This window comes from Myotis myotis, unplaced genomic scaffold, assembly GCF_014108235.1.
Source record: "Myotis myotis isolate mMyoMyo1 unplaced genomic scaffold, mMyoMyo1.p scaffold_m19_p_15, whole genome shotgun sequence".
In the NCBI taxonomy this organism is placed as follows: domain Eukaryota; kingdom Metazoa; phylum Chordata; class Mammalia; order Chiroptera; family Vespertilionidae; genus Myotis; species Myotis myotis.
In genome coordinates, this window is record NW_023416319.1 from 8,945,698 (window position 1) to 8,970,191 (window position 24,494).

General features: G+C 50.1%; 2 protein-coding genes across 9 annotated transcripts in view; one reads left to right on the forward strand and one right to left on the reverse strand.

The window, feature by feature from the left end:
* The window catches only part of LOC118669736 (nebulin related anchoring protein), a 64,804-nt gene extending 52,639 nt beyond the window's left edge, over window positions 1-12,165 (forward strand). For 7 of the 8 annotated variants that reach the window (XM_036335937.1, XM_036335942.1, XM_036335939.1 and 4 more), the window contains 7 exons: window positions 1,769-1,873; window positions 2,846-2,944; window positions 4,776-4,880; window positions 8,110-8,217; window positions 9,933-10,244; window positions 11,199-11,330; window positions 11,905-12,165. In XM_036335937.1, the coding sequence (XP_036191830.1) occupies window positions 1,769-1,873; window positions 2,846-2,944; window positions 4,776-4,880; window positions 8,110-8,217; window positions 9,933-10,244; window positions 11,199-11,330; window positions 11,905-12,009 (966 nt within the window). In that variant the 3' untranslated portion in view covers window positions 12,010-12,165. Of the gene's footprint in view, window positions 1-1,768; window positions 1,874-2,845; window positions 2,945-4,775; window positions 4,881-8,109; window positions 8,218-9,932; window positions 10,245-11,198 lie in introns of all 8 variants that reach the window. The other variant, XM_036335936.1, reaches the window with a different exon arrangement.
* A 165-nt stretch (window positions 12,166-12,330) lies between these two features.
* HABP2 (hyaluronan binding protein 2) overlaps window positions 12,331-24,494 on the reverse strand; it is a 30,898-nt gene continuing 18,734 nt past the window's right edge. Inside the window, exons 4-13 of the mRNA XM_036335944.1 lie at window positions 23,339-23,446; window positions 22,024-22,140; window positions 21,153-21,272; window positions 20,032-20,203; window positions 18,797-18,894; window positions 17,465-17,708; window positions 16,306-16,448; window positions 15,544-15,678; window positions 14,126-14,271; window positions 12,331-12,779 (exon numbers count right to left, since the gene is read on the reverse strand). Coding sequence (XP_036191837.1) covers window positions 12,615-12,779; window positions 14,126-14,271; window positions 15,544-15,678; window positions 16,306-16,448; window positions 17,465-17,708; window positions 18,797-18,894; window positions 20,032-20,203; window positions 21,153-21,272; window positions 22,024-22,140; window positions 23,339-23,446 — 1,448 coding nt within the window. The 3' untranslated portion in view covers window positions 12,331-12,614. The remainder of the gene's footprint in view (window positions 12,780-14,125; window positions 14,272-15,543; window positions 15,679-16,305; window positions 16,449-17,464; window positions 17,709-18,796; window positions 18,895-20,031; window positions 20,204-21,152; window positions 21,273-22,023; window positions 22,141-23,338; window positions 23,447-24,494) is intronic.

The window sequence follows — 24,494 nt, forward strand, 5'->3', positions numbered from 1 at the left end:
GCCAGGTTCAGCCAGGCTGCTCGAGAAGGTCTCTTATGATCTTAGAATCCTTCTTCGAAGCCATCTCTGGGTAGCCGCGTCTTCTCGACCCCCCTCCAGGCCCCCCCCCCTTTTTTTATCGTGAACTCTGAGGCAGGCGTGTTGTTTTTAGGGTGTGTGTAAATAGTCAAAGCTGGGCCGGGATCTGAAATATTAATAGACCGTCCATTTTATAAGAGAGTCGGAGGCGCAGTCAGATCTTCGGGGAACCCGCATCTTGCTTTCTGACTTACCTGCGATTGTACTGTGCAGCGCAACAAAAGGCGAGTTGAAAGAGCGCTCCCCACTTCATCTTGCTTCTGAAAGGAGCAAGGCCCGGCTGTGAAGAGGCCCTGTAGGATTATTCTCTCTAACTTAGAAATTTATCCAATTTTCTCTGTTCTTCATCAGAGTGGAAGGCATAAGCTTTGCCGGTATAGACTGAAAGATCGCGCTCTAAAAAGCAGTGTGGTTGACACGGGGTTTTGAAACCTGCTCCTGAACCCGAGTGATGTCTCCTGCATCAGTTGGGAAGCAGAGTGGGATTTGCACGGGGGCATTCACCAGCAGACAGTACATCAGAGACGGACCCTCTTTGAGGCCGGCTGCGAGGGCCCCTGTGAATCCTGAAATGAAAGGAAACTAACAAGGCTGCAAGGCCGGTCTCCGGAGCGATATTTTTGCGTTACGGCAGAGCTGATGTCTAAATTAGAGGAATGCTATCAACTTTGTTTAGATCCAAATTTTAGATTTCCTCAGAGGGTCTTTTTCCATCTTTAAAAATGCCTAATAGCCATAAAGCGAAGAAGAGAAGCGTGCATGCGCAGTCTCACCGTCGGTGATGGTGGGCAGATGGAGGCATAGTAATAAGGTTAAGGCTTTGGGAACCCCTCACCAGACCCATTGTCTTAAAGCACTGCTTCGTTTCTCCCAGGAATGATGCTGCAGTTCTAATCTTCTGAGTCCTTAAAAAAAACAAAAAAAGGGAAAGCCTTAGCCCATTTTTTGTAATATAAGCAGATCATGACTAACAGTGGGAGGAGGGGGTAAACTGAGGCACAGAAAGGTTAAAATGGCTTGCACACAAGTCTAAAGATACATTTAGGTGGTTGTATCTGAGTTTGGTCCTGTTTTTAGAGTCCTGCTCTCATGGTCCCCTCCTCTCTGCCCACTACCACAAGGGAATAAAACACCTAGCGAATAGAGTAGCTTTTGCCCCCAAATACTCTCCAGTGTTTTTTGTTGTTGTTGTTTGTTTTTGTTTGTTTGAGCACAGAGTGGTTGCTATGAACTCCAGGCATCAGAGAGAGAAACTGAGTCACGTCTTGGACCAAGTGACTTGGTCCAAGTCACTGCAGGTTGGACCCGGAGCTCCAAGCACTTTTATCATGGGGAGTGCGAAAGTGTTTCCCTGTTGAGGCGGTTGGTCAGTCACGTGGCTGCCAGAAGGAAGCAGCATCCTGGGGCTGGTGCTCGGGCTGGAGCACGTCTCAGCCCTCCCTTTACTAGGACATTCCCACAGGTCTTCATCCTCCGCTTCCGGTCCTGCCGTCACGCTGGCGGGCTCTGGTTGTGTCTTACGCGCGATGCACTATTTAATCCCTGGCAGAGTGCACACATTCAAACACCTTCGCTGAACATCATGCAGAATGCGCTCCGCATGCAGGTGTCGCGATGTTGTGATGGAGCGTTATGACCAAAGGCCCCCACAGGCCCAGACCCCCCTGATGAAATGTTCTTCTTTCCGCAGTTCCGCTACAAGTCAGACCTGATGGGCATGAGGGGCACAGGATGGCTGGCGCTGAGCTCCCCGCAGATAGAGAGTGCAAAGAAGGCTGGAGAGCTCATCAGCGAGGTACCACCCGCCTGCCTCTACTGCGACTACAGCCTAGCCCTAACCTCCTTCTGCAGAGGGAACCTATTTGGGGGGGGGGGGGGGGTTCCCAAGACAGCCCCATGGCCACTGAACTCCCAGTATTCTTCCAGGGCCATTTGCAGCCAAATCCCAAAATGGAACAAGCTTTCTCTCCAAGTGAATTCTTTGCTGAGGAGTTAAAGACACGTTCAGATTGGGTGGTGAAAGATGGAAGATGCATTAACAGCGGTTCTCAACCTGTGGGTCACCACCCCTTTGGTGGTCAAACGACCCTTTCACAGGGGTCGCCGAAGACCATCCTGCCTATCAGATATTTACATTACGATTCATAACAGTAGCAACATTACAGTTATGAAGTAGCAACGAAAACAACTTTATGGTTGCGTCACAACATGAGGAACTGTATTTAAAGGGCCAGAAGGTTGAGAACCACTGCCTTAGAAGGTTCTCAATAGATAGATTGTGAACAATATAATCTAAACGGGCCCATCGTTTTCATCATTTTCATGGGGCAGGGCACAGAATTTACCACTCACCTTCTCAGTTTACTTAGGGTGTCCAGGGTTTCTCTGATTGCAGGTGTTCAAAGATGCACAGGGATAGTTTTATTAACTGAACTCTCACCATTAAAAAAAATTTTTAATTGATTTTTTAGAGAGAGAGGAAGGGAGAGGGATAGAGAGATAGAAACATTGATCGGCTGCCTCCTGCACTTCCCCTACTGGGGATCGAGCCCGAAACCCAGGCATGTGTCCTGAACGGGAATCAAACTGGTGACCTCTTGGTTCATGGGTCGATGCTCAACCACTGAGCCACACCGGCCTGGCTGAACTCCCACCGTTTATTTTAATGGCCGGGGATTCTTGCCCTGGGATCCCCTCCAGGGTGCTGCATCCAGAAAAATGCCTGACATTCAGCTGTTACGTGGGTATCTTTGCCTCCTTTTTACAGACCAAGTACCGGAAAAAACCAGACAGTCTCAAGTTCACCTCAGTGGTCGACTCCCCGGACCTGGTTCATGCCAAGAACAGCTACCTGCACTGCAGTGAGGTGGGTGTTTTCTCGTCACTCCTTCCAGGCTCACGGCACTGGGTCGTGAGCTCAGTGGTCAGTGCTGAGCAGCACGGGTTCCCCATAGGATGGCTGTGTGTGAAAAACCTGCTTGCTACCCGGATGATCTCGGGCCAGTAACTTCATCACTTCCAACCGCGGTCCCTTTATTAGAAAGAAAGGGAATGACAGCACCCATTTCATAAGATGAAGTGAGTTAAATGAGGATTAAATAAAAGCACATGAAGCTTTTAGCGTGCATCTGGAACATAGGAAGTCCTCAGTAAATGTTCCTTATTATGGTTTGATTCATAACTGTAACAATAATAATACTAAGTATTATTGATGATCCCTTACCAGATACTAAATCAGATACAGTGGGGCCTTGACTTATGAGTGTCCTGACTAACAAGTTTTTTGAGATACCAGCTGTCTCTCGGCCAATTTTTTGCATTGAGTTGATAGAGTAATTTGAGCTTAGAGTAATTTGAGTTAACAAGCTCCTTAAGGAGCTCCTTAACGAGCTCGGTCTTGGAACGAATTAAACTCGTAAGTCAAGGCGCCACTGTACATCCTTTTTTAATTGATTTTAGAGAGAGGAAGGGAGAGAGAGAGAGAGACATCGATGTGAGAGAGAAACATTGATAGGCTTGCCTCTTGTACATGCTCCAATCTGGGATCGAACCCACAACCTTTTTGATATATGGGATGATGCTCCAACCAGTTGACCCACCCAGCCAGCTAGGGCGATCAGATACATCTTACTTATTGATAGATGGTAATGGAATTATCAGCTTAACACAACCCAGGTAGAAAAGAACAGCTATATTAAAAGCTTCTTTCTGCTTTACTGTCTGTATGAGTTAGCCCCATTTCCTCGCTCCTGCATTTATTTCAAAGAATAGGAAGTTAAATGTTATTTCTCCGAAAGTGTCAGAGGTTTCAGTTCTGTACACACAGTGACAAAGCTGTGCCAGCCTCCCTCGGAATCTGAATGCTCTCCCGCTCACGTTGGCAAAGCCCGCAGTGAATTTGGGGAAGGATCAGAAAATTAAGTATTAAATTCTCCTCTCGAAGCACAGATGGGACTCCAGTGCTTCTTGAAATTGTGTGCAAGTCTTAAAGTGCTGCTCTAAACATAGCAGCTAAGATAAAGAGTGAGCTTTAAAACTGTCTTTCCGGGACCCCGAAAACTATGAAAACTTCACTTTTCTGAACACATGTTAAAGTATCCTACATAATAAAAACCTAATATGCAAATTGTTCCCTCAACCAGGATTTCAACCAGGGGGCAGGGCCAGCCGGCCCCGCCCCGGCCAGCAGCTGCAGGCAGCCAGGGGAAGCGAGGCCCCTTGGTAGCAGCAGCTGCTAGGGACCCTACCCATGCACGAATTTCATGCACTGTGCCTCTAGTTTTAGAATGAAAAGACTAATTAGTTCTTGTGTCATCTTGAGGCATCTTATTATGAGTAAAAAGCTTGAATGCTGTTCAGCTGCAAAGATTCTCCGAAGTAGCCACACTCTTGACACTGTTTGTAAAGCACACGGTGGGGCCCACAGGATGCTGGTGGAGTGGCCCATTTGGAGCAGAGCTTGAGGAATATTTTAAACAGGGTCTGTTTAAAAGCAGCCACCCCACCTGGCCCTGACCACGTGGGCCCTCCCTCCTTACCTGGGTGGCTTCTGAGGGATGCTGTCCACCTGCAGGCTGGGCTGTGTCCCTGCGATGGGCACTCGAGCAGGAGGGGCAGGAGCAGAGAGCAGCCTGCTCCTCACCTGTGCGTTCAGCAGGTGGAGTTCTACATTGACCGTGAACCTGTCTTACCTGCAGCGCCTGTACAGGTCGGGGGATGCGGAATCCCTGCACAGATTCACCCTGATCCCTGACCACCCCGACTTCATCAGAGCCCGCCTCAACGCGCTGCACCTGAGCGATGTGAGTGAGCCGGCCATCCATGGGGGCCGGGTGAGACGGTTGCCTGTTTCTGTCAAATTATCCAAAGTGGCTTTTATTTGTTAAAAACAAAAGTCCTACAGAGGAAGACTTAGGAGAAAAGGAACACTGCACTGAGAGTGGGATTTGAGTCACTTTCCCCACTGGGCCTCAGTTTCCTCAGCTGTGAAATGGGAATGGAACCGAGCTAATGATGCCTGTGGTTCCTCCCAGCTCTTACATTCTGGTTCTGGACATGGCTGCAAAGACCTCGGTGTGTGCTGGGTTACAGCCAGAGGAGTGGGCCCCATCAGGCGTGGACACCTGCTCTCTCTGATTCCTGGACACCCCTCCGTAGCCATTCAGAGGGTGACCTTGGAGAAACAGTGGCTCTTCCTCACCCTGCAGTTTGGAAAGTTGCTGCCATTGTGGCCCATCAGGCGCAAATACAATTTGCTCCTTTGTGCATGGGGCTGTGGCCTCCACACTCCAGTTTCCCTTGGATGTCTGCCCTTTGCGTGCATAACCAAGATGCTGTTTCCTAAACCCAGGCTTGTTGTTGGTGGGGGGTTGGAGGCCCTTGGTTGTAATAGAATAGGCGGCCGCTCGGCCAGCAAAGCTGTGATCCTGGGATAACAGGTAGTGAGGCGGCAGAATCAAAAGACGCTGTCAGATCAGAATAACACGGGCTGAGTGTGTCGGCCTGGGGCTGCGGCGGGCCTCCCAGCGTCGGCCATTCTCCCCTCCCTGGCCTGGCCATTGTGTCCTGGGGCTCCGTGCAGAAGAACAGCTGCTACCGGTCGCCCCAGAGGTGGCCGCCTTGCAGGGGTTGGCGAGGCGCCTTCTAGTTAGCGTGTACGAGAGTTTGTTGCATTTGTAAAGCCCTGTGGGATCCCACGCAGCGAATGTGATGGTGCTTTGTAAATAGGAGTCATTATGACCATCTGAGGCTTTGGAGGGATGCACGCGGGATAATTTTAGAACAGCAGCTCTGGTGGGCTGACCTCCATCTGGGGAAGCGGGGCCTCCCCCTTCTGCAGAGCTGGAACAAAACATCCGTCTCATTAACGCTTCGAGGATGGGGGAGGCCAGGCCTCCGTGCGAGGGACCACTGGAGGCCCACACAGCCCTAGAGACGGGCATAGGACTGCCAGTCCACGTGGGGCCCAGCTTAAAGAGGACAGCCACCCCTGGCTGGCGACGGACGCGTCTTTCCTCTCACGGGAGATGCCCGTCTACAGAGTCCTGGAGCTGAAATTAGCCACCGGGGCACGCGGATGTGGAGAACTCACGGACCTCTTTTGAAAGAGCACTTCTTCGGGGCGTGCGGAATACACACAATTGGATCAAGTGCTGTGTGCGGAGGCTGTGGAGGGAAAGTGACCTTCCTGGGCAAAGAAAGCCATTGAGATGTGTCAGGCAGCCGAAATAACTAAAAATCAAATGGCTGTAATGTGTGAGGATGAGGACAAAACTGTGCCCACTGTGATAAAGAAGAGGAACGCCCAGGGTTCCAAATCAAAGGGGCTGCGGAATCTAAAGACTCCCAGTGGCAAGGCAAAAACCTCAACAGAATCAAAAACTCGGGGAGGAAGTGATGACCATCAGGCACATAGTATCCAGGAAGCAGTGACCAGGAGGAAGGGGGCCGGGGCCTCGAGGAGAACCCCGATCTGGGTCACGTGCTCTCGTTGACCCTCCGTTACAGAGACTCAGAAGCTGGGGTGCACTGCACACCAAACTGGGGTGATGTTGGGGTTGGATGCTGTCATTACCCAGCCCAGGTCTCGTGTGGACCAGGCTCTTGAATTAGGAAGACCCTGACTGTTCCCTCTCCAGGAAATGATCAGGGTTTGACTCAATTTGCTGGGATATTTGTGGGACCCCTTCTATATGGCTCCCCTTCCTGCCTGCTAAACTCAACAGTGACCCAGTAAATCCAATCATGTGGGCCTCTGTTTGAGATCCACTAATTAGGTGGTGACCCCAGGGATGATCGGTTCTGTATTTCAAGACCCTTGAACATAGTAGGCTTTTGGCTCCTGGTTTGTGGTGGTAGATGTTGGGGCTGGAGGCTAAGATGCAGGAGAAGATGGGCAGCAGGACACGGGAATGATAAGACCCATCAGGCTTGGCCCAGGCCCTTCGCGGTCCCCTCTGGTTCCAGTTGTAGAGTGGGTGAGGTTTTTATCTTTTTATCTACCACTGCTCCTTTGTCCGTTCTCCCCCCTCCCCCGCCCCCCATCAGTCCCCTACAGAACAGAGCCCCGGCCTTGAGCTCTGTTTCCAGGTGACAAAAGTGAGGTTCTTAAGGGCGCCCTGACCTGCTGTGGCTCATAGAACGAGCCAGCTACCGGCCTGCTCTGGGGCTGTCACTTTGTCAAATGTTGGTGATGAGCCTCTCCCGCTGTCTCCCTTCCCTGTGGCCGAATAAGGGACAGAGCCTCCACGGGCATCTCCAGATGACTCCTTTCACAGAGCCGTTGCCTTATACTTCCACTACATGAAGGCACAGGCGATGGTGATGCCTCTGTCCGTGATGCGGGTCTACCTGGGGACCCAGGGGCTGTGATTCCCGGCTCATGGAGGGGGTGTGAGAACGACTTGAAAAGGAGGAAAATGAAAGAGGAAGATGTGAGATCCACAGGTCAGGGACTCAGTCAGGCTCTTGACAATCAATTTAATTCAGGTGAAGGCTCTTCCCTCGCTCAGTGCAGCCACCAAGGGAGCATAAGGGATGCGGCATAATGGGGTGACATGACATCAGAAGTAGCCGAGGGCCCCTGGGAAGTCAGTGGAGCTAATGAACATGGGGACCAGGATCCAAGGAACAGCACCTCCTGCTGTGGGAAGAAACAGCTCTTGATCTTTGAGTTCTGGCATCTAGGAGCTGCAAACCTGCGTCCCTGAATGTGAGAGCAGACATGGGAGGGAGGGGGCGGGGGCCTCTGATAGCAACGGAGTGTGGCCAGTGGGCCAGACCCACAGACCCTAAGACCCACAAGAGCAGCCCCTGGCACTCAGGTTGCACTTGGAGCTGGAGCCCATGGTGGCCAGTCCCAGCAATCCCAGAGCAGAGGAGGTCCCGGATGGGCTTGGGGCCATGGGCTCTGCCATTCTGGGCACCATCAAGGCGAGGATTTGTGCTTAGAAACTGCCCTGCTGAGAACCAGCCACATGGCAGACAGGGAGTGACACCTGCTCACTCACTCACTTTGTTCTCCTTGTCTAGAAAGTCTACAGGAACTCTTGGGAGCAGACTCGGGCTGGCGGCTACGACTTCAGGCTGGACGCCATCCCGTTCCAGACTGCCCGGGCGTCCAGGGAGATCGCCAGCGACGTAAGGCCTTGTGTTCTCTCGCCTCTGTGACCAATAGGTCTTACTCTGGTTTTCCCAGTCCTGTTGACAGGCAAACCACCAGGAACCGAAACTGAACAAGTGGTTCACATGAGAGGAAGAAATAGGCTTTACTTCTGAGAAGTCCATTAACACGTGATTCATTTGTTGAGTTGCAGTAAAGGGACTTCTTTCAGTTGAAGTGCAGTATGATGGGGTTGGAAGAGATTGGTTTTCCCCCTTCATTGACTTAAGATCCTGGCTCAGTCATTTAGGAATTGGCTCTAAGGCAGTGGTTCTCAACCTTCCTAATGCCACGACCCTTGAATACAGTTCCTCAGGTTGGGGTGACCCCCACCCATAAAATTATTTTCGTTGCTACTTCATAACTGTAATTTTGCTACTGTTATGAATCATAATGTAAATATCTGATATGCAGGATGTATTTCCATTGTCATAAATTGAACATAATTAAAGATTAGTGATTAATCACAAAAACAATATGTAATTATATATGTGTTTTCCGATGGTCTTAGGCGACCCCTGTGAAAGGATCGTTCGACCCCTGAAGGGGTCGCGACCCACAGGTTGAGAACCACTGCTCTAAGGTCTTGGACGAGTTGCTTAAATTCTCTGAACTCAAATTTTTACATTTATGAAATAGGGATCTAACACTTGTCTACTATGATGGATGTGGGAATGAAAACAGAATGGTTTAGAGCGTCCTGCCCATAGCAGGTGTCCAAACACGGCAGCTGTTAAGATGGAAGAGGAAGCATCGTGGTTAGATATGCATCATCTGTGGATGGCTTGGTACTGGTCCACAATGAGATACATACAGAAACCAAGAGCAAGCATTTAGAAAGATGTTTAACAATTAGACATGTGACATCCAGGCATGCGACCTGTGGACTCATCTTGTTGAGCAGGGGGGCGGCCAGTTTGGGTGTTTTTAAATCCACGTGGTACCACTGTGCACTAATTGTGTCCAGTAGGACCATATATTTGATGAATTGCATATTGAAAAAGCAAATTGAAATGAATGTGGTCCTTTATATAGAGAGTTTGAGGAGCACTGGACTGGATCCCTGAAAGATGGAAAGAATCAGAGGCAGAGTGGCTGCTGAGAGAATGGGTACATTTCTCTTCCATGGGATTGTGAATTACAGCAGCAATAATACTCGTAGCCACCACTCAGTGCCAGACATGAAGCTAACCCTCCATGTCATGGAATCTTCTCCATGTCCCATAGGGTGGAAGTTCATTCTCCCATTTTTTTTTGTTGTTGTTGTTAAATATTTGTATTGCATTCAGAGAGGAAAGGAGAGGGAGAGAGAGAGATAGAAACATCAATGATGAGAGAGCATCCTTGATTGGCTGCCTCTGGCACGCTCCTACTGGGGATCGAGCCCACAACCCGGGCATGTGCCCTCCACTGAAATCAAACCTAGGACCCTTCAGTCCACAGGCCAGCGCTCTATCCACTGAGCCAAACCAGCTAGGGCCATTCTCCCATTTTTATCAGTTGGGGACACTGAGGCTCAGAGAGACTCAGTAACTGGCCCAAGGCCACACAGCTAGAAGGTAGCAGAGGGCCATACAGATGGTAAGTCTACTTGAATCCAAAGCTGTGCCCTTGACCCACTGTAGAATTCCTGCTGAGAATCCGTGGGGAGAGGTGGGTACCCATGACCCATCTCTGCTCTTCTGACCTGCAGTTTCGGTATAGAGAGGCCTTCCTGCGGGACCGGGGCCTGCAGATCGGGTACCGCAGCATCGACGATGACCCAAGGATGAGGCATTTCCTCAGCGTCGGCAAGCTCCAGAGTGACAATGAGTACAAGAAGGACTTTGCTAAGAATCGGTCCCGGTTCCACAGCCGCCCAGACCAGCCCGGCTTCCTCCAGGCCAAGCGGAGCCAGCAGCTGGCCAGCGACGTGTGCTACAGGCAGCCCTTGCCTCAGCCCACCTGCGACCCGGAGCAGCTGGGCCTAAAGCACGCACAGAGGGCCCACCAGCTGCAGAGTGATGTGAGCTGCCCCACCCGCCTGGCCGAGGCCCTTCAAAGAGGTGGCTCCAACCCCACATTCAGGCTCCATCTGGGAGGAGCCAGGCTGAGATAGAACCCGGGATGCCTGATACATTAGTTCCCGAAGAAGTAATAACAATAACTGCGCTTTATCCAGTCCTTACTGTGGGCCAGGCTGCGGTGCCAAATGCTTTCCAAGCGTTGTGTCCGGTAGTCCTCCCAATAGCCCCATTATTGCCCCATTTTACAGAGGAGGGACCTGAGGATTCAAGAAGTTAAGTGACTTACTCAAGATCCCGTGGCAAGCAAGTGGCAGACCTGGGACATGAACCCCTTTGGCTTGATGTGAGAGCCCACGCTCTTGATTGCTATGCCAAACTCTTTCCAGGGGATCTTAGTAGTTACCTGACCCAGCCCTTGCCCTTTTCTCTCTGGGAGGAAACCGAAGTCCAGGGAAGGGAAGTGACTTGTCTAAGGCCACAGAGCAAGGTAAGGTAGGAGCTTGGACTTGAACCACATCTCCCCATCCACCACCCCCATTGTGCTCCCGTCACTTGAAACGGGTGGGGAGCGTCTGGCCCACAGGCCACATAAAGGCCGAGACATCATTTGGTCTGGCCCTGCCAAGGCATTAGGGGTGAGTTAATTAAATGTGTGACCAAATAGAGCGGGCTAATCTTTAAGTTGATAACTTTGTATGGCCCACGGATGATGTTATAAATACCCACATGGCCCTTAGCAGAAAAAAGGTTCCCTCCCCTGAGAAAGATGCAAGGGACAGCGACAAGCTGGCCGGGCTCACAGCACGTAGGGTCAGGGAGCTCCTGCTTTAGATAAGTTTGCTTTACTGCCAACACATTTTCCATCTACGCTCGCCTTTAAGCCTCTCCACCCCATGCCCAAACCATCCCCAAGCCTGCTGACACATTCCTCTTACTTCCCTTTCCCCCCCAAGGTCAAGTACAAATCAGACTTGAACCTGACCAGAGGTATTGGCTGGACCCCTCCTGGCTCCTACAAAGTGGAGATGGCTCGGCGGGCTGCAGAACTGGCCAACGCAAGGGGCCTGGCTCTCCAGGGGGCTTATGTAAGTAGCAAGGGGCAAACCCGGCTTGCAAGGCCACGGGGAAGGGCAAGCTCACCTTTCCTTTTTCAGACTTTATTTTTGGCCAAAGGTCAGCTGGCTCTAAAGAGTGTGAGATGCAGCTCGAGCAAGGTGCCTAATTCCATGGGTCCAAGGTGACCAGGCGGATGACACCTGGGTTAAACTTCCTGCAGGGTTTTCTCTGAAGCCACAGCCATTAGTTCTGCGGAGACGAACCTGCTGGGGCCGCATCAGTCCTGGGCCACGGCGGCCCAGGCTGGGCTGCCTGCTTGCTCATTACGTTCCCACAAAGGGTCAGGGACTTGCTGGCTACACCAGTCTGGGTTTTGAACCCTCCTTTGTTCAGAAGAAAGACAGTGCATCTAAATGAGAGATTGGCTTTGCTCCCTCCTGGTTCTTGCCTTGAGGATCCTTTCTCTGGAGAGAGGGTGGTGGAGGGGAGAAGTAAGGGCGGGTGGACGTGTTAAATGCTCCCGGGGCCTCTTAGACAGCTCATCCTAAAGGAGCCGGCTGGAAGCTTCGTTTGGACTCACGGAGGTGTGTTTGGTTTCTGCAGCGGGGGGCAGAGGCTGTGGAGCCCAGAGATCATCTGAGGGCGGATGTGAACCCAGATGCCACTGAGATTCTGCACGTCAAGAGGAGGAAGGTGCTGCCGTTGTGAGCAAGTGGGTCCACCCAGGATTCTCGGGAGAGACGCTGGAGAGGAAGCTTACACGCCAGCGACAGGCCTAGTGGCTTCAGCTGGGGCGAGCCGTGCAACGGTACACCAGCCATGCCCTGGTCGCCTTTATTAAAGTAACAAGTCTGTGAAAGCAGATGGAGAATGCGGTCTTTTGTGGTCCTCTGGCTGCTACCTAGAAGTGGACGGCTCGTTCTGTTGGGGGCCTTGAGTGTCTCCGATGAGGCATACAGATGCCAAGGGTCACCCACCGATGTGGAACGTTGAGAGATCCCACATTGGCAAATGTCCGAGGTGGAGGCAGTCAGTGAACCGTGATTTTCTAGAAGGTGCCATGGTGTGAAGGGAAGCAAGCACAATATATTTAGGGCTGATTCTGTCATTTCCCGACTGACTCAGGAGGGAGCCTGATGATGGTGGAGATGTTGGTCCGGGACGCCCCAGGCCGGGAAGCTGTTGTCTCTGCTTAGAGCACGGATACTTCGCCGTGTGCATCCTGGAGGCTCCCAGGGGTGTCTGTTGCTGCCCACGAGGCCTCGCCTGGTCTGGGTGCTCAGGAGGAGGGGCTCTGAGGTTCGCAAGGCACCTTAGAAGCCAGTCTCCCTTTGGATGGTGGCTTTGATCCAATTCAGGAACTTGGTAACTTGGGTGTAGACCCCTGGCTTCTTCCCACATTCCTCCCCCCAGCTCACTATCCCGTAGACATAGTAGGTCCCATCCTTCTCACAGGTCAGAGGGCCTCCAGAGTCACCCTGGGGGGAAAAGATGTGAGTTCAGCTCTGTGAACAGAATGCATTAGGAGACACCCCACTCCCATGAGGGGTTGGCAGCAGGGGATGTCGTGGGCCCTCGGGAAAGCAATGACAAGACTCTTCCTGGGCCTCATGAGACCCAAGGGTCTGAAGCAAATACCAGCCCCTGCTCCTGGGTCAGGGAGGGCCTGGCTGAGGGGCACAGGGCCAGGCCACAGTGCTGTGGTCACAGCCTCATATCCAGATGCCATCATGGCTCTCAGTAACACAGGTATTACTATCATGAGTTCTCAGGGGCCCTCGACTCCTCATTCCAGCAAGACCTGGGGTGGGGTTGGGGTGCCCTGTTAGGGCAGAGCCCTTCCAGGACCCACCGGGCACACACAGGGTAGAAGGGCGGGCCTCAGAGGCCCATGGCTCAGACATCCAGCATGGTTTATGGGGTTAGATCTTCCGGGTTCCAAATCAGGCCCTACCTCCTGCTAGCCAGCTGGGCCTCCATGTCTCACATTGGGAATGGTGTTAGCAACAGAACACTACCCCCACCCCCAGGATTTTTGTGAAGATTTAATGTTTGTAAAGCACATAGAACAATGCCTGGTTTATATCAAACCCCACACCCCAAGGAAAGCGGCGAGGAGGAGGATGGCTCTCAACCACACAGCACTGCTTACACTCTCCAACTGTGTAGACAGGATTTTCAATGTTAATCTCTTTTCATCTGCCTCAGATCTTATGGGGACAACATTTCCATCTTATAGATGAGGCACCTGAGCTTCCAGAATTATTTTGGTGCAAGGGACTGAATTCATATGTTGAAACCTAACCTCCAAAGGGATGGTATTGGGAGGTGGGGCCTTTGGGGGGCGGGATTAGGTGATGAGGGTGGAGCTCTCATGCATGGGATTCTTGCCCTAGTTAAAGGGACCTAGAGAGCTAGCTCACTCTCTCCACCACGTGAGGACACAATGAGGAGTTGGCAGTCTGCAACCCGGGAGAGGGTTCTCCCTGGAACCCAACCATGCCGGTGCCCTGATCTCAGACTTCCAACCTTCAGAACAGTGAGAAATTCCTAAGCTCTGTCAAATAACACTAGTGGCATCCCCCTTGACCAGAGTGTCACAAGGATGAAATGCAGCAATGCAGGCAACGTGACGTCACCACCATGGTTATTGTGCTGTGTCTTCCTGGATTGATAATGGATTCAGATATACCAACCTAGGCCTGTGCTTTACGGCAGGTGGGTCCCCGAGCCTGTCTCCCAGCCCAGGGCTCTAAGGGGGTCTGTGCCCTCGTGTAAGGTCCTGCTAGCCTCTTGCTCTCCAAGCCCATTTGGAGTCTCTGACCTGGCAGGTGTCTTGCCCAGGCCTCTGCAGGTTTCCCGCACAGATCATGGTCTCGTCGATCGTGTGGTTGTAGAGTCGGCGGGAGTTGCACAGAGTGTTGGCGATCAGCTTGACTTTGGCGTCCAGGAGCTGTCGGGACCCTTCCCCTGTGGGGCAGAAAGAAAAGGTGGCCACTGAGGGGACCAGGGTGGCACCCAGCCCACCAGAAGCCAGCAGGAGTAAGAAGAGGGCCACCAGCTCTGAGCTTGGGAAGGAAGGGTTTCTCCAGGAGATAGGCTCTGCCTGCAGCTGTCACCAGGGCTATCTGGACCTGCAATGCTCTGCTTATCACAACGGAGCAGAATCATTCATTCCCTCCTCTGCCCAGCTAGACCGTGAAGTCAGGGAGACAGGGAGGGTGTCTCAACCATTTTTTAATTTCCCATGACTAGCAGAGGGTTGGCATGTAGAAAATGCTTAGTGATGGATGCATTTCCCTGGTTGATCATCTACATCACCTGCTTCCCAGAGCAGGTATTTCCTCCCCTAAACTTCTGTTCTGCTCAGAATGCTCTAGTCGGCATGCTGACGGGGAGAGGGTTAGATGGACTACAATGACGATAGCTACAAACAGGGTTAACCCTAAATCCAATGAACCAGCTATCTTCTTTCCCCCAATCCTTCTGACCATTTCATATATTACATGCCACTTTCTTTATGAATACAGGCCTACTTAGAGTGACTCCTGCTTTTCCTTATGAAGGGCATGATGTATGGGGAAGAATTCCATCTTATATTAGAGAAAGTCCCATATATTAGAAGATATCATCATGTCAGTACTATGAGCACAGTAACACTTTGGTTACTTTCTTAGATAAGACCAAACCCTGGAGCCAAATCAAAAGTTTGATGTAACAAAACTTTATAGAGCGCCTACTAAGATCAGCACACTGTGGGAGACGCAAAGATGAATGAGACCTGATCCCACCCCCCTGGGTTGAATTAATCAGTATCTCTCTAGAATTCTATCTCCCGTTATCATGATTCTAAACCTAGGAGGTAAATATGGTTATTGGAAAACTGAAACTCAGCTGCCCAAGTGACAAGCCAAGAATCTGACTCCACAATTCACCTTCTTTCCAATGTATCCCTTTTCTAGTCTACTTAGGGAAGGCAACAGTTCTTTATGGATACAGGGTCAATGCTTGATGAATGTCAAGGGTCCAGGGGCCAGAGCCAGGGGCAGGTGCGAGATCAGGGACACTCCTTGGAGCTGATGAGACTTAACTAAACTTGGAGAGATGATGCAATCTTTCTTTCGATAATACATTTTGAATATAACACTGGCTTCAAGTTCAGAAGGACAGTTGAGTTTGACCCTTTATTTTCTGGTTAAAATAACTCACCCGAGTCTCAGGAGACGGCATGGCCAGACTCACCTGTTTCTGTAAGACCCCAGCCAGAGATGTGGCACTCGGTCCCAGAGGGAAAGGGACCATCAGGCAAACATACAGTCCTCACATATTTGGATTCCAGAGCACAGTGGCCATCCACTGGCTTTAGCTTGAGCAAAGCTAGGTAGAGAGAGAAAACAGAAATGGGTGATATTATCCTCTTTATCAAAGCATCCATTCCACCTTGATTGGAAGGTGCTTGTAGCAAGGCCCCACTTTTTCCATAATTTCATTTTTTAAATGACTAATCAATTTAAAAAACAACAACAACAGGCTTTCTAAGGGTAAAAAATGATATTGAGGAAGGAGAGAGAATGAGAAGTATCATGAATGGAAAACTGGACAGTAAGAAGCTTAAGTATATCATTGCCTAGCAGGTGTCATACGGGGTGTGCACGGGGACACATGCACATGATGACACCTAACACACAGGAAGCTGAGAGTTGCAGTCAGCTCCCCATTTTATAGAAGAGCAAACTGAGGCGAAGAGAGGTGAAGCCGGCTAGCAAGTGGGAGGGGTGGGATTCAAGGCTGAGCTCTTTCACACAACACAACATCGCTTCCCCTTAAGAGCTTGTGCATGTTAATCCACAACAGTAACCTTTAAGAACTAGAAAGTGATGGAATAAATTTTCTACCTTATAAGGTCTATGAGGGACCAGACAGCACCAACCCTCAGCTTTCCATCAGTAGAGAAATCCACCCAGGACAAGACCCGAGAGAGATCCCCTGCTAGAAGAGACTTGCCGATATCGTTGTAGGGAATGTCATCTCGTTCATGATAGTGGCTGTACTTGAGTATCTTCTCCACCCTGAAGGTCTGCTCATGGAATTCTGTCTTCTTCAAGTCCTGGTCCCCTAGGACCACTCTTAGATTTTTGGCTTTTAGGCTGCAAGGGAAAGTAAGATGGTCAAGAAGGAGCCCTGGCACTGGAGAGGCTGCAGCCAAGCCCTGGCTCTGCTCCCGGTGAACTGTGTGACCTTCGGTAAATGGCCCGACCTGCAGACTTGGCATCCTCATGTTATCATTGTCTTGTTCACAGAATTCTGCCATGTGGTCCAAATGGGACAACATGAAGAAACTGTTTTATTGAGGGGACAGTCTCTAAATACAAGCTGTAACTTGTATCCCACATCTCCTGGGAGACCTCTCATTCCCCACGGGTTTTGCTAAAGAGCAGCCAATGAACATCTTGAACAAATATCCTTGGTAGATGCCAATGTTTGCATGTTTGACCCTTGAGGGTCAAAGAAATTATCTAAGAACAGGGTGGACAGGAAGACCTTCAAGGCCACCACCAGAGCCTGGCTTCCATGGGACCAGCCCTGGCCACGAACTTAGGGAAGTCAGGGGAGGTAGTGATTCTTCAGGCTCCCAGTGCGTTCTGGCTTCTCTGAGGCACACAGGACCGAAGACACTTGACCTGGGAGGCTCACTGGTGAGGGCATCAGATGGGAGCATGTTATTTTTTCTTTCTGTCCAGATAGGACTAAAGAGGTTAAGGAAGCAGGTGGTCTGGGTTCACATCCCACTCACCTACTTCCTTACCATGTGACTTAAGGCCAGGTGCTAAACCTTCCCAAACTTGGGGTCCTCGTTTATGAAATGAGAGTAACAGTTAACTCTCTTTTTGCCCAACTGTTTACTGAGCACTTGCTCATACAAAGACCTATTCTGGGCAGTGGGGACACTTTAATTCATAAAAGGTAAAAATCCCTGTCCTCCCTCAGCCTGTCTTCTGGTGGATTGTTCTGAGAATTAAATGCCATAAATACATGGAATTCAAAGGTACGCATCCTGCCACCCTCTTTGCCCCTGGAGAGCAACAAGATGCTGCTCAAATGGGAAGGGGAGAACATCCCCATGGACCAGGTCCCCTGTCCTCTGCTCCCAGCAGGCACCTACTCAGTGCAGTGGGCAGCAGTGAGCACCCAGCACGGGTGGATCAGCGCCCCCCCACAGAAGTGGCCCTTGGGCATGAAGGCGGTCAGTGGCAGCGAGGTCTGCAGGGACACCTGCCACGGGTGCTTGCCCGCCGTGCTCTTAAAGCCTCCGTAGATCCTCTTGATTTTTCTCTCTGTTATCTCAGTCCTCCCGCACGAGTCAAAGCCCGGAAGCTTGGTCAGGGGCTCTACCGGGTCGGTAATGTCTGTGGGACACAAGAAAGACAAATCACACCATTCACCCTCCCTCCAAGTCCTCAGAAGGACCTTGTTAGAGGTATGACTCTGAGTCTAGCAACTTAGCGAGTATCCAGAGCTAAGAGATGGGTGCACACAGGGTGAGTAGGTAGTAGGCACACAATATTTGTTGACTACATTGATTAATATAAAGCAAGTCTATAAAGTTAACAATGAAAAACCTTGCTTTTTCATTCTTATTTTGACATGTACACACACAAAGATGTGAGTGCAAACATATAAGCGCATCACTGGGTATGTTCTTAGCTATCATTAGTGCATACATATATTTGGGGGCCTCTTTTGGTGCATAGGGAAAGATACCCAGATGAAGTAGAATGGGGGAAATAAGACATTTGCAGAGGTAACCATCATACAAAGTGATAAGTGCTGTAAGGATGGTGCCTGCTTTCTTTCCCTGAGGTTTCTGAGGAGGGGGAGATAGTACTGTATTTGGGAGATCATGAAGGACTTCCTGGAGGAGGGCTCCTTGAGTTGGGTCTCACAGAATGGTGGGTTATGGACAGAGTAGATATGAATGCAGTGTTACAGTCAAAGGTGATCATAAGAGCACAGAAGTGAAACTGTCCAGGCAGGCAGGCAATCCCATTGATCAGGATGGAAGGTGCATTGTTCCAGTTGTGGGTAGAGAGGTGGGCCAGCGCAGCCTGGAAGACTGTGAGGCTGGAATCCACTGTTTTGTATCCTGAGAGGCTATGGGGGCCCAGCCAATGTTTGGTCACCATTGTACACCCAGAGCCAGGCATAGTTCCTGGAACACAGCAAACAATCAACAAATATTTGCCGGGTGCACTGACTTGGAGTTAGGAAACACGAATTTGCATTTGCGCCACTGGCCCAAATTTACAAAGGTCTCCAGTCCTGCTCGGCATCCCAAGAGGGGAGTGGAGGATCCGGCAGTGGGACCACCACTGGGATGAGGGTCGGCAAAGCAGATGCTTGGGAAGACAAAGGTGGGAGAGATGGGGGCCAGGAACATCTGTCTACGGATCTGCATCCTCCCCCGACCAGGGCCTCTGGACAGTCAGGGTCTTACCTAGGGCTGGGCAGGCTGGGACATCACAGTACTCCCATTTCACCTTTGCACTGTTTGCTTTAATGAAACACCAGGGCTTTTTGTCTCCATCTGGGTTTCTAAAACAAAAACCAAGATAACTCAGGGTCAAGGCTTGGTGAATCCACGGGACCTCATTACAGGACCCTTGGGTAGAAGAGCAACACATTCTTGTGTGTCCCTGGGATCATAGATTGATTCTGGCATCTAAGGGTGGTTGTAGTTTTTTTGGCAAAACCTTAACTTCCAGAGGAGAATCCGATGACCAGGAAGGAGTTCATGAGCCTTGTGCCAGATCCATGGGACACATCCAATTATTCGTAGGAAAAGAAGTGAGATCCCCATTGACGATCCTTCTTTGTCAGGAAAGTGAAATAGCCACAGAAACATAGTGAAAGTAGGGCTCCTTGGCCCCAACCTCCAAATTCCATGCATGGGAAGTCTCTGAGAAAGGCCGCTGAGGGAGTCACCCTGCAGACAGCTCCATGAAGGGAACAGCTCAAGGTGAGTGAAAGTGGAAGGTCCCTCTTGCTTAATGGAACCAGTTTAAAGCCATACAAACAACTCCTGTCTCTTAGATACAGATCATGAATGTCCTTGGCCTCGATTAGACAACGAAGAGTAAGAGAAAACCAGCAGAATGGTCTGGAGGCACCAGAAGGGGCAGAAGGGAACTTGTTGTCACCTTTACTTGGGAGAACCTGAGCATTCTTGTGGTGAAGACCCTAACACTCACCAGACATCCAATTTCCTTCTCCACGTTTCTCCCTTAATGTTATATGGGGCCTCATGACACGTTTTCGTCAATGGCATATGTGTGCAGAGATGACGGGTCACTTCTAGGTTGAAGTAGTAAAAACAAAGCAAAACTCCTGCTCCATTTTTTTTCATTCTCTTTCTTTCTTGCCCTTCCTGGGTAATTGAGTCACTTTGTGGAGCTGAATCCCCCCATCCCCTACCAACCCACAGGACACATTAGTGAGAAATAAACTTTGATGTGTTCAAGCCACTGGGGTTGGGGTTTGTGTGTTACAGCAGCATCACCTAGCCTGTTCTGAGTATGAAAATCTTCCTAGAAAGAAGGATGACGAGTTCCAGTGTTCTGTCTCAAAATGTCTAAGCTGGCCCAGGAAATCTTGGAGCAGCGGAAAGAGACAAACCAACCCTTACACTGACAAGCGACCAAGACTGAGCAAAGGGAAGAAGGTGGTTTTCACCTGCAGAAGTTGTGCTCCCCAATCCCGTGGGCTTCAGCATCCTCCATAAACATGTTGTAATTCTCTTGCAGGAGGAGGTGGGAGTTCCAGTGAAGGCATGAGTGCTGGTTGATCGTCTTGCTCACTTTCCCCCGGTAAGAGTAGCCATCACCAACATAGCAGTCATCAGAACCTCAGAGAGAGCAGGTAGGGATGTGAGAACGGAAAGCAACTGGCATGCTGCTCCCGAAAAGGACTTGGCGGGTGTGTCAGGGGGTGAGACGATTGGGCCTGAATATTGATCACCCTGAGAGTTCACTACAAAGTCCCAGAAAGAAGGTGCCTTGAAGGTCCCACATTTAACCCAGCTCAAAAATGTGAAATAACCCTCGCTGGTTTTGCTCAGTGAATAGAGCATTGGCCTGCAGACTGAATGGTCCCGGGTTCGATTCTGGTTAAAGGCACACGCCTGGCTTGTGGGCTTGATCCCCAGTAGGTGTGCAGGAGGCAGCCAGTCAATGATTCTCGCTCATCATTGATGTTTCTAACTCTCTCCCTTCACCTCTGAAGTCAATTATATATATATGTATATACAAACAAACAAACAAACCTATGAAATAAAAAGTGCTTGTGGGTGGGTGGAAACTTAGTTACTTAACTTTGGCTCTCACAAGACCTGGTGGCAGGTGGGTTGAGGCCCAGAGGAGGCCCAGGTGGATCTGAGTTGCCTACACTCTATCCCAGTTTCTTACTTTCTCTACCTGTATGCCCTCAGGTTAGACAGTGATGGCGAACCTATGATACGTGTGTCAGAGGGGACACGTGAACTCATTTTTTTGGTTGATTTTTCTTTGTTAAATGGCATTTCAATATATAAAATAAATATCAAAAATATAAATCTTTGTTTTACTATGGTTGCATATATCAAAAATTTTCTATATGTGACACGGCACCAGAGTTAAGTTAGTGACATGCAGAGCTCAAAAGGTTCGTCATCACTGGGTTAGAAGGCTGAGGCAACAGCAGAGTTTGGGAATCTTGACTTGAATCCCGTTCTGGGAACAAAACCCAAACAGAACAGGATTCCCAAGGCCTCGCTGGTGGCCCTGAGATTCTGCCGAGGTGGTGGCAGAGACCCATACCTATTTCACAGAATTTCCCCTTGAACTGGTCGGGACAGGCACAGATGAACTTGGATCTTCGCCGGTTCCGGGAGCAGGTACCACCATTTTGGCAGGGGTTTGGCCTGCACACGGGAACCGCTGTGAACACAGGAAGTGGGGCCAGGAAAGGTCTTCAGAATGAGTTGCGGCCACATATGAGATGATGAGGAGACACTGGTGGCATTCCTCTGGTGTCCATCATTTCACAAAAGATGGGTCACCCAAGGGACAGACAGACCAACAGACACCCTAGTAAATGTGCACATCAACTCAAAGATCATCTACAAACATGGATGAGGCATTGTGATGAAGGCCACAAAGTGTATGCAAGTGCATGGGTCATGCAGTAAGGAATAACAAGAGGCATGGACGGGCAGGCCTTTGGGGATCAGTCTGAGCTAAGCTGAAACTTGGCTGTCCCCCTTTAAGGCTGTGTGACTGTGAGCAAGTTAGTCAACCTCTCTGAACTTTACTTTCTTCATCCATAAAATTCTTCCTTGAGTGTTTTAGGGAGAATGTGAGAGAGAATATAAATCGCCTTGGACAATCCCTGACTCATACACTGAAACAGTATAGATTTATGCCCCACCATGGGCCATTCTGGGAATAAACCAGGGCTGACTTCCTGGAGGAAGTGATTTTTAAGATGATTCTTTTTGGATGATAAGGAGCACAGATCAGGCAATTCTCAGTAACTCTCTAGGGATGATGAATCTTTAAAACTCCTAGTGATAATGGCCATCATGGATATTACTAGAACATCAAATGTATCTGGGCTGTAGGGTGCAGAGACCCCAGGCACGAGCCAGGGCAGAGAAAGCCTGGCATGGAGAGGGCTGCCGACACTTACCTGTGGAGCAGTCTGGACCCCTGTAGGGGTGCTTGCAGGCACAGCGGTAGTAGGGAGGACTCTGAGTAATGAGACATTCGCCCAAGCCACATGGTTTTTCATTGCACGTGTTTTTCACTGTAGGAGATCCATAGAGAAGAAGGTTCAAAGTACAGGACATTATTGGGGGCACATTTCACTTAGAGGGTTACCTGAACAGTACAATGTTTGAGGGTCAGATGGCGGATGGAGAGTGTGCCCTTGTCCATGGTCCTGAAAGACCTGCTTCTTTTACCCTTTTTCCCCGCCCCTCCCCCCTCCCCCACCCAAGCAAGGCTTTTCTCTAATCTTCAGGTTATTAGGATTGCTTCCCAGTTCCTTCCAGTGTTCCTTCCCATACTTACTCACATATTATTCTATCTTGATAAAAACCTTGATAACCTTTCCACCTTTAACAGAGCTGCACTTTGAGTTTCTCCGTTTCATAGCTGATTTTATATTTCATTTACATCTCCCCCCGACCATTCTTCTGAGAAGGTAAGGGGTGAGCCCAGATACTATGTTTATATCGATGTACCAAACCACCCAGAACCACTTGTGGAAGGACTTGTAGGATTGAAAATGGAAGGAGTAAATAAAGAGGACACAGAAGAGAGAAGTCAACCATAAAACCCTATGTATGTAAGACCTCCACTGCCTCCCCCACCCTGGTTAGATGGTTGCTAGGTGGAACAGAATCCAGGTGCTCTCCAGGGGTGCAATTAGTCCACAGGAGTTCCATTTGTCATGCTTATCGTATGCCCCCAAGAACTCATTGAAGGCAGACACAGCCTTTAATCAGAGCCCCCATGAGTGAGGAGAACAGGGAGAAAGAGCATGGAGCCAGGTGTTAGGCACCAGGGCGCGAACTTATGCTCTTCTCCTAACTAGCTGTGTGGCCATGAGGAAGCCCCCTGCCCTCGCTGGGCCCTCTTTCTCTAATGGAGTTGGGTATTATGTGCCCTGAGGTGCTTCCTGCTCTCCCATTTGAGAACAATGTTACTCTGTTGCTGTTAGTCTAAACACTCAAACCAAAACAAAGTTCTTATTCCAGCTCTTATCTCTTCTTAGCCTCGATATTCTCATCTATAGAATGGACACACCACTAGTCCTATGTATCATGCAGGGGCAAGGATTCAGTGAGCTGCTGCCTGTGACCATGCTGAGGAGTCCATCATGCATGATGTAATGTGTGTGGCGATGATCCTTCCTGAGGGGTCACTCGGCTCTTTTTTACCCCATTGACCTGGAGAAGGAAACTGCAGAGGGAGAGTGAATCCACTGAAGGTGCACTCACCATTCTGACACCTGCTTCCAGAGAAAGGGTCCAGGCAGCTGCACTTGAAAGTGTCCCCGCTGACGAGGCAGGTCCCACCGTGCTCACAGGGGCTGGGCAGGCATGGATCTGAGACAGTTGGACAGAAAGCAATGTTTGCAATAAACAGCAGGCAGGCGAGGAGCCCCCTACATACTCATCGAATTTCAGTCTCCAGCCCAAATAAGAAAGTAACTACACAGCCAGTGATTGGGGGAAAAGGGACACAGTCATGGCCCTTAGAGAGCAAGGAAGCCCTAGCCAGTTTGGCTTAGTAGATAGAGCATCTGCCTGCAGACCCAAGGGTCCTGGGTTCAATTCCAGTTCAGGCCACATACCTCCATTGCCCGGGCCCTGGTTGGGGCTCATGCAGGAGGCAACTAGTTGATACGTTTCTCTCACATCATTGTTTCTCTCTGTCTTTCCCTCTCTCTTCCACTCTCTCTAAAAACCAATGGAAATATATCCTCGGGCATGGATTAACAAAAACAAAACAAAAGAGCAAGGACAAAAGCAGTCACATGACCAGAGAGAGGGATTCAGGTTGGAAAGAGGACTGACAAGAAGGAATGGTGACTGTCTCCCCTCAGCCTGGCTTGCGAGGGGGCCTTTCTCATTGAGAAACTCCCCTTTCCCATCCTCAGTCTTTTCCTCCTCCCAGTCTCGCTGGGAGTGCCACGGGGTCTGTCTCTGATGCTGAATGCATTTCACAAGCCTGAAGACCTCCCCTACTCCCAGGGCCCGGGGGTGGAGGTCAGGCCTGGGGAAAGAAAACCCACCCCTAACGGAACACACGCTTTCTGAACATCAGGCACGGAGACCAAAGGCAAGAGGGTGACAGAAAAATTGACGGCAAGGAGGAAATGACCCAGTGGCCTTCATCTTTCTTCAACTACTTGTTCAGTTAGATTTTGTCATATTTCATCTGTGCCTTTGGCTTTTCATGGTTGTCTGAATGGATCTTCCCTCGGGGAATTCTTTATCCTTCTGTTCACACGCATTGTTCTTTGGTTCAGGGACTAGGATCCCTGGGCCCCGCTCTTGTTTTGATAGTCCCTTCTGATGTTCCCCCGATGCCCCATGTCTTAGCCCTGCCTTCCAGGCCACTTCGCACAGTTTCACAGCTTTTATTCCAGCG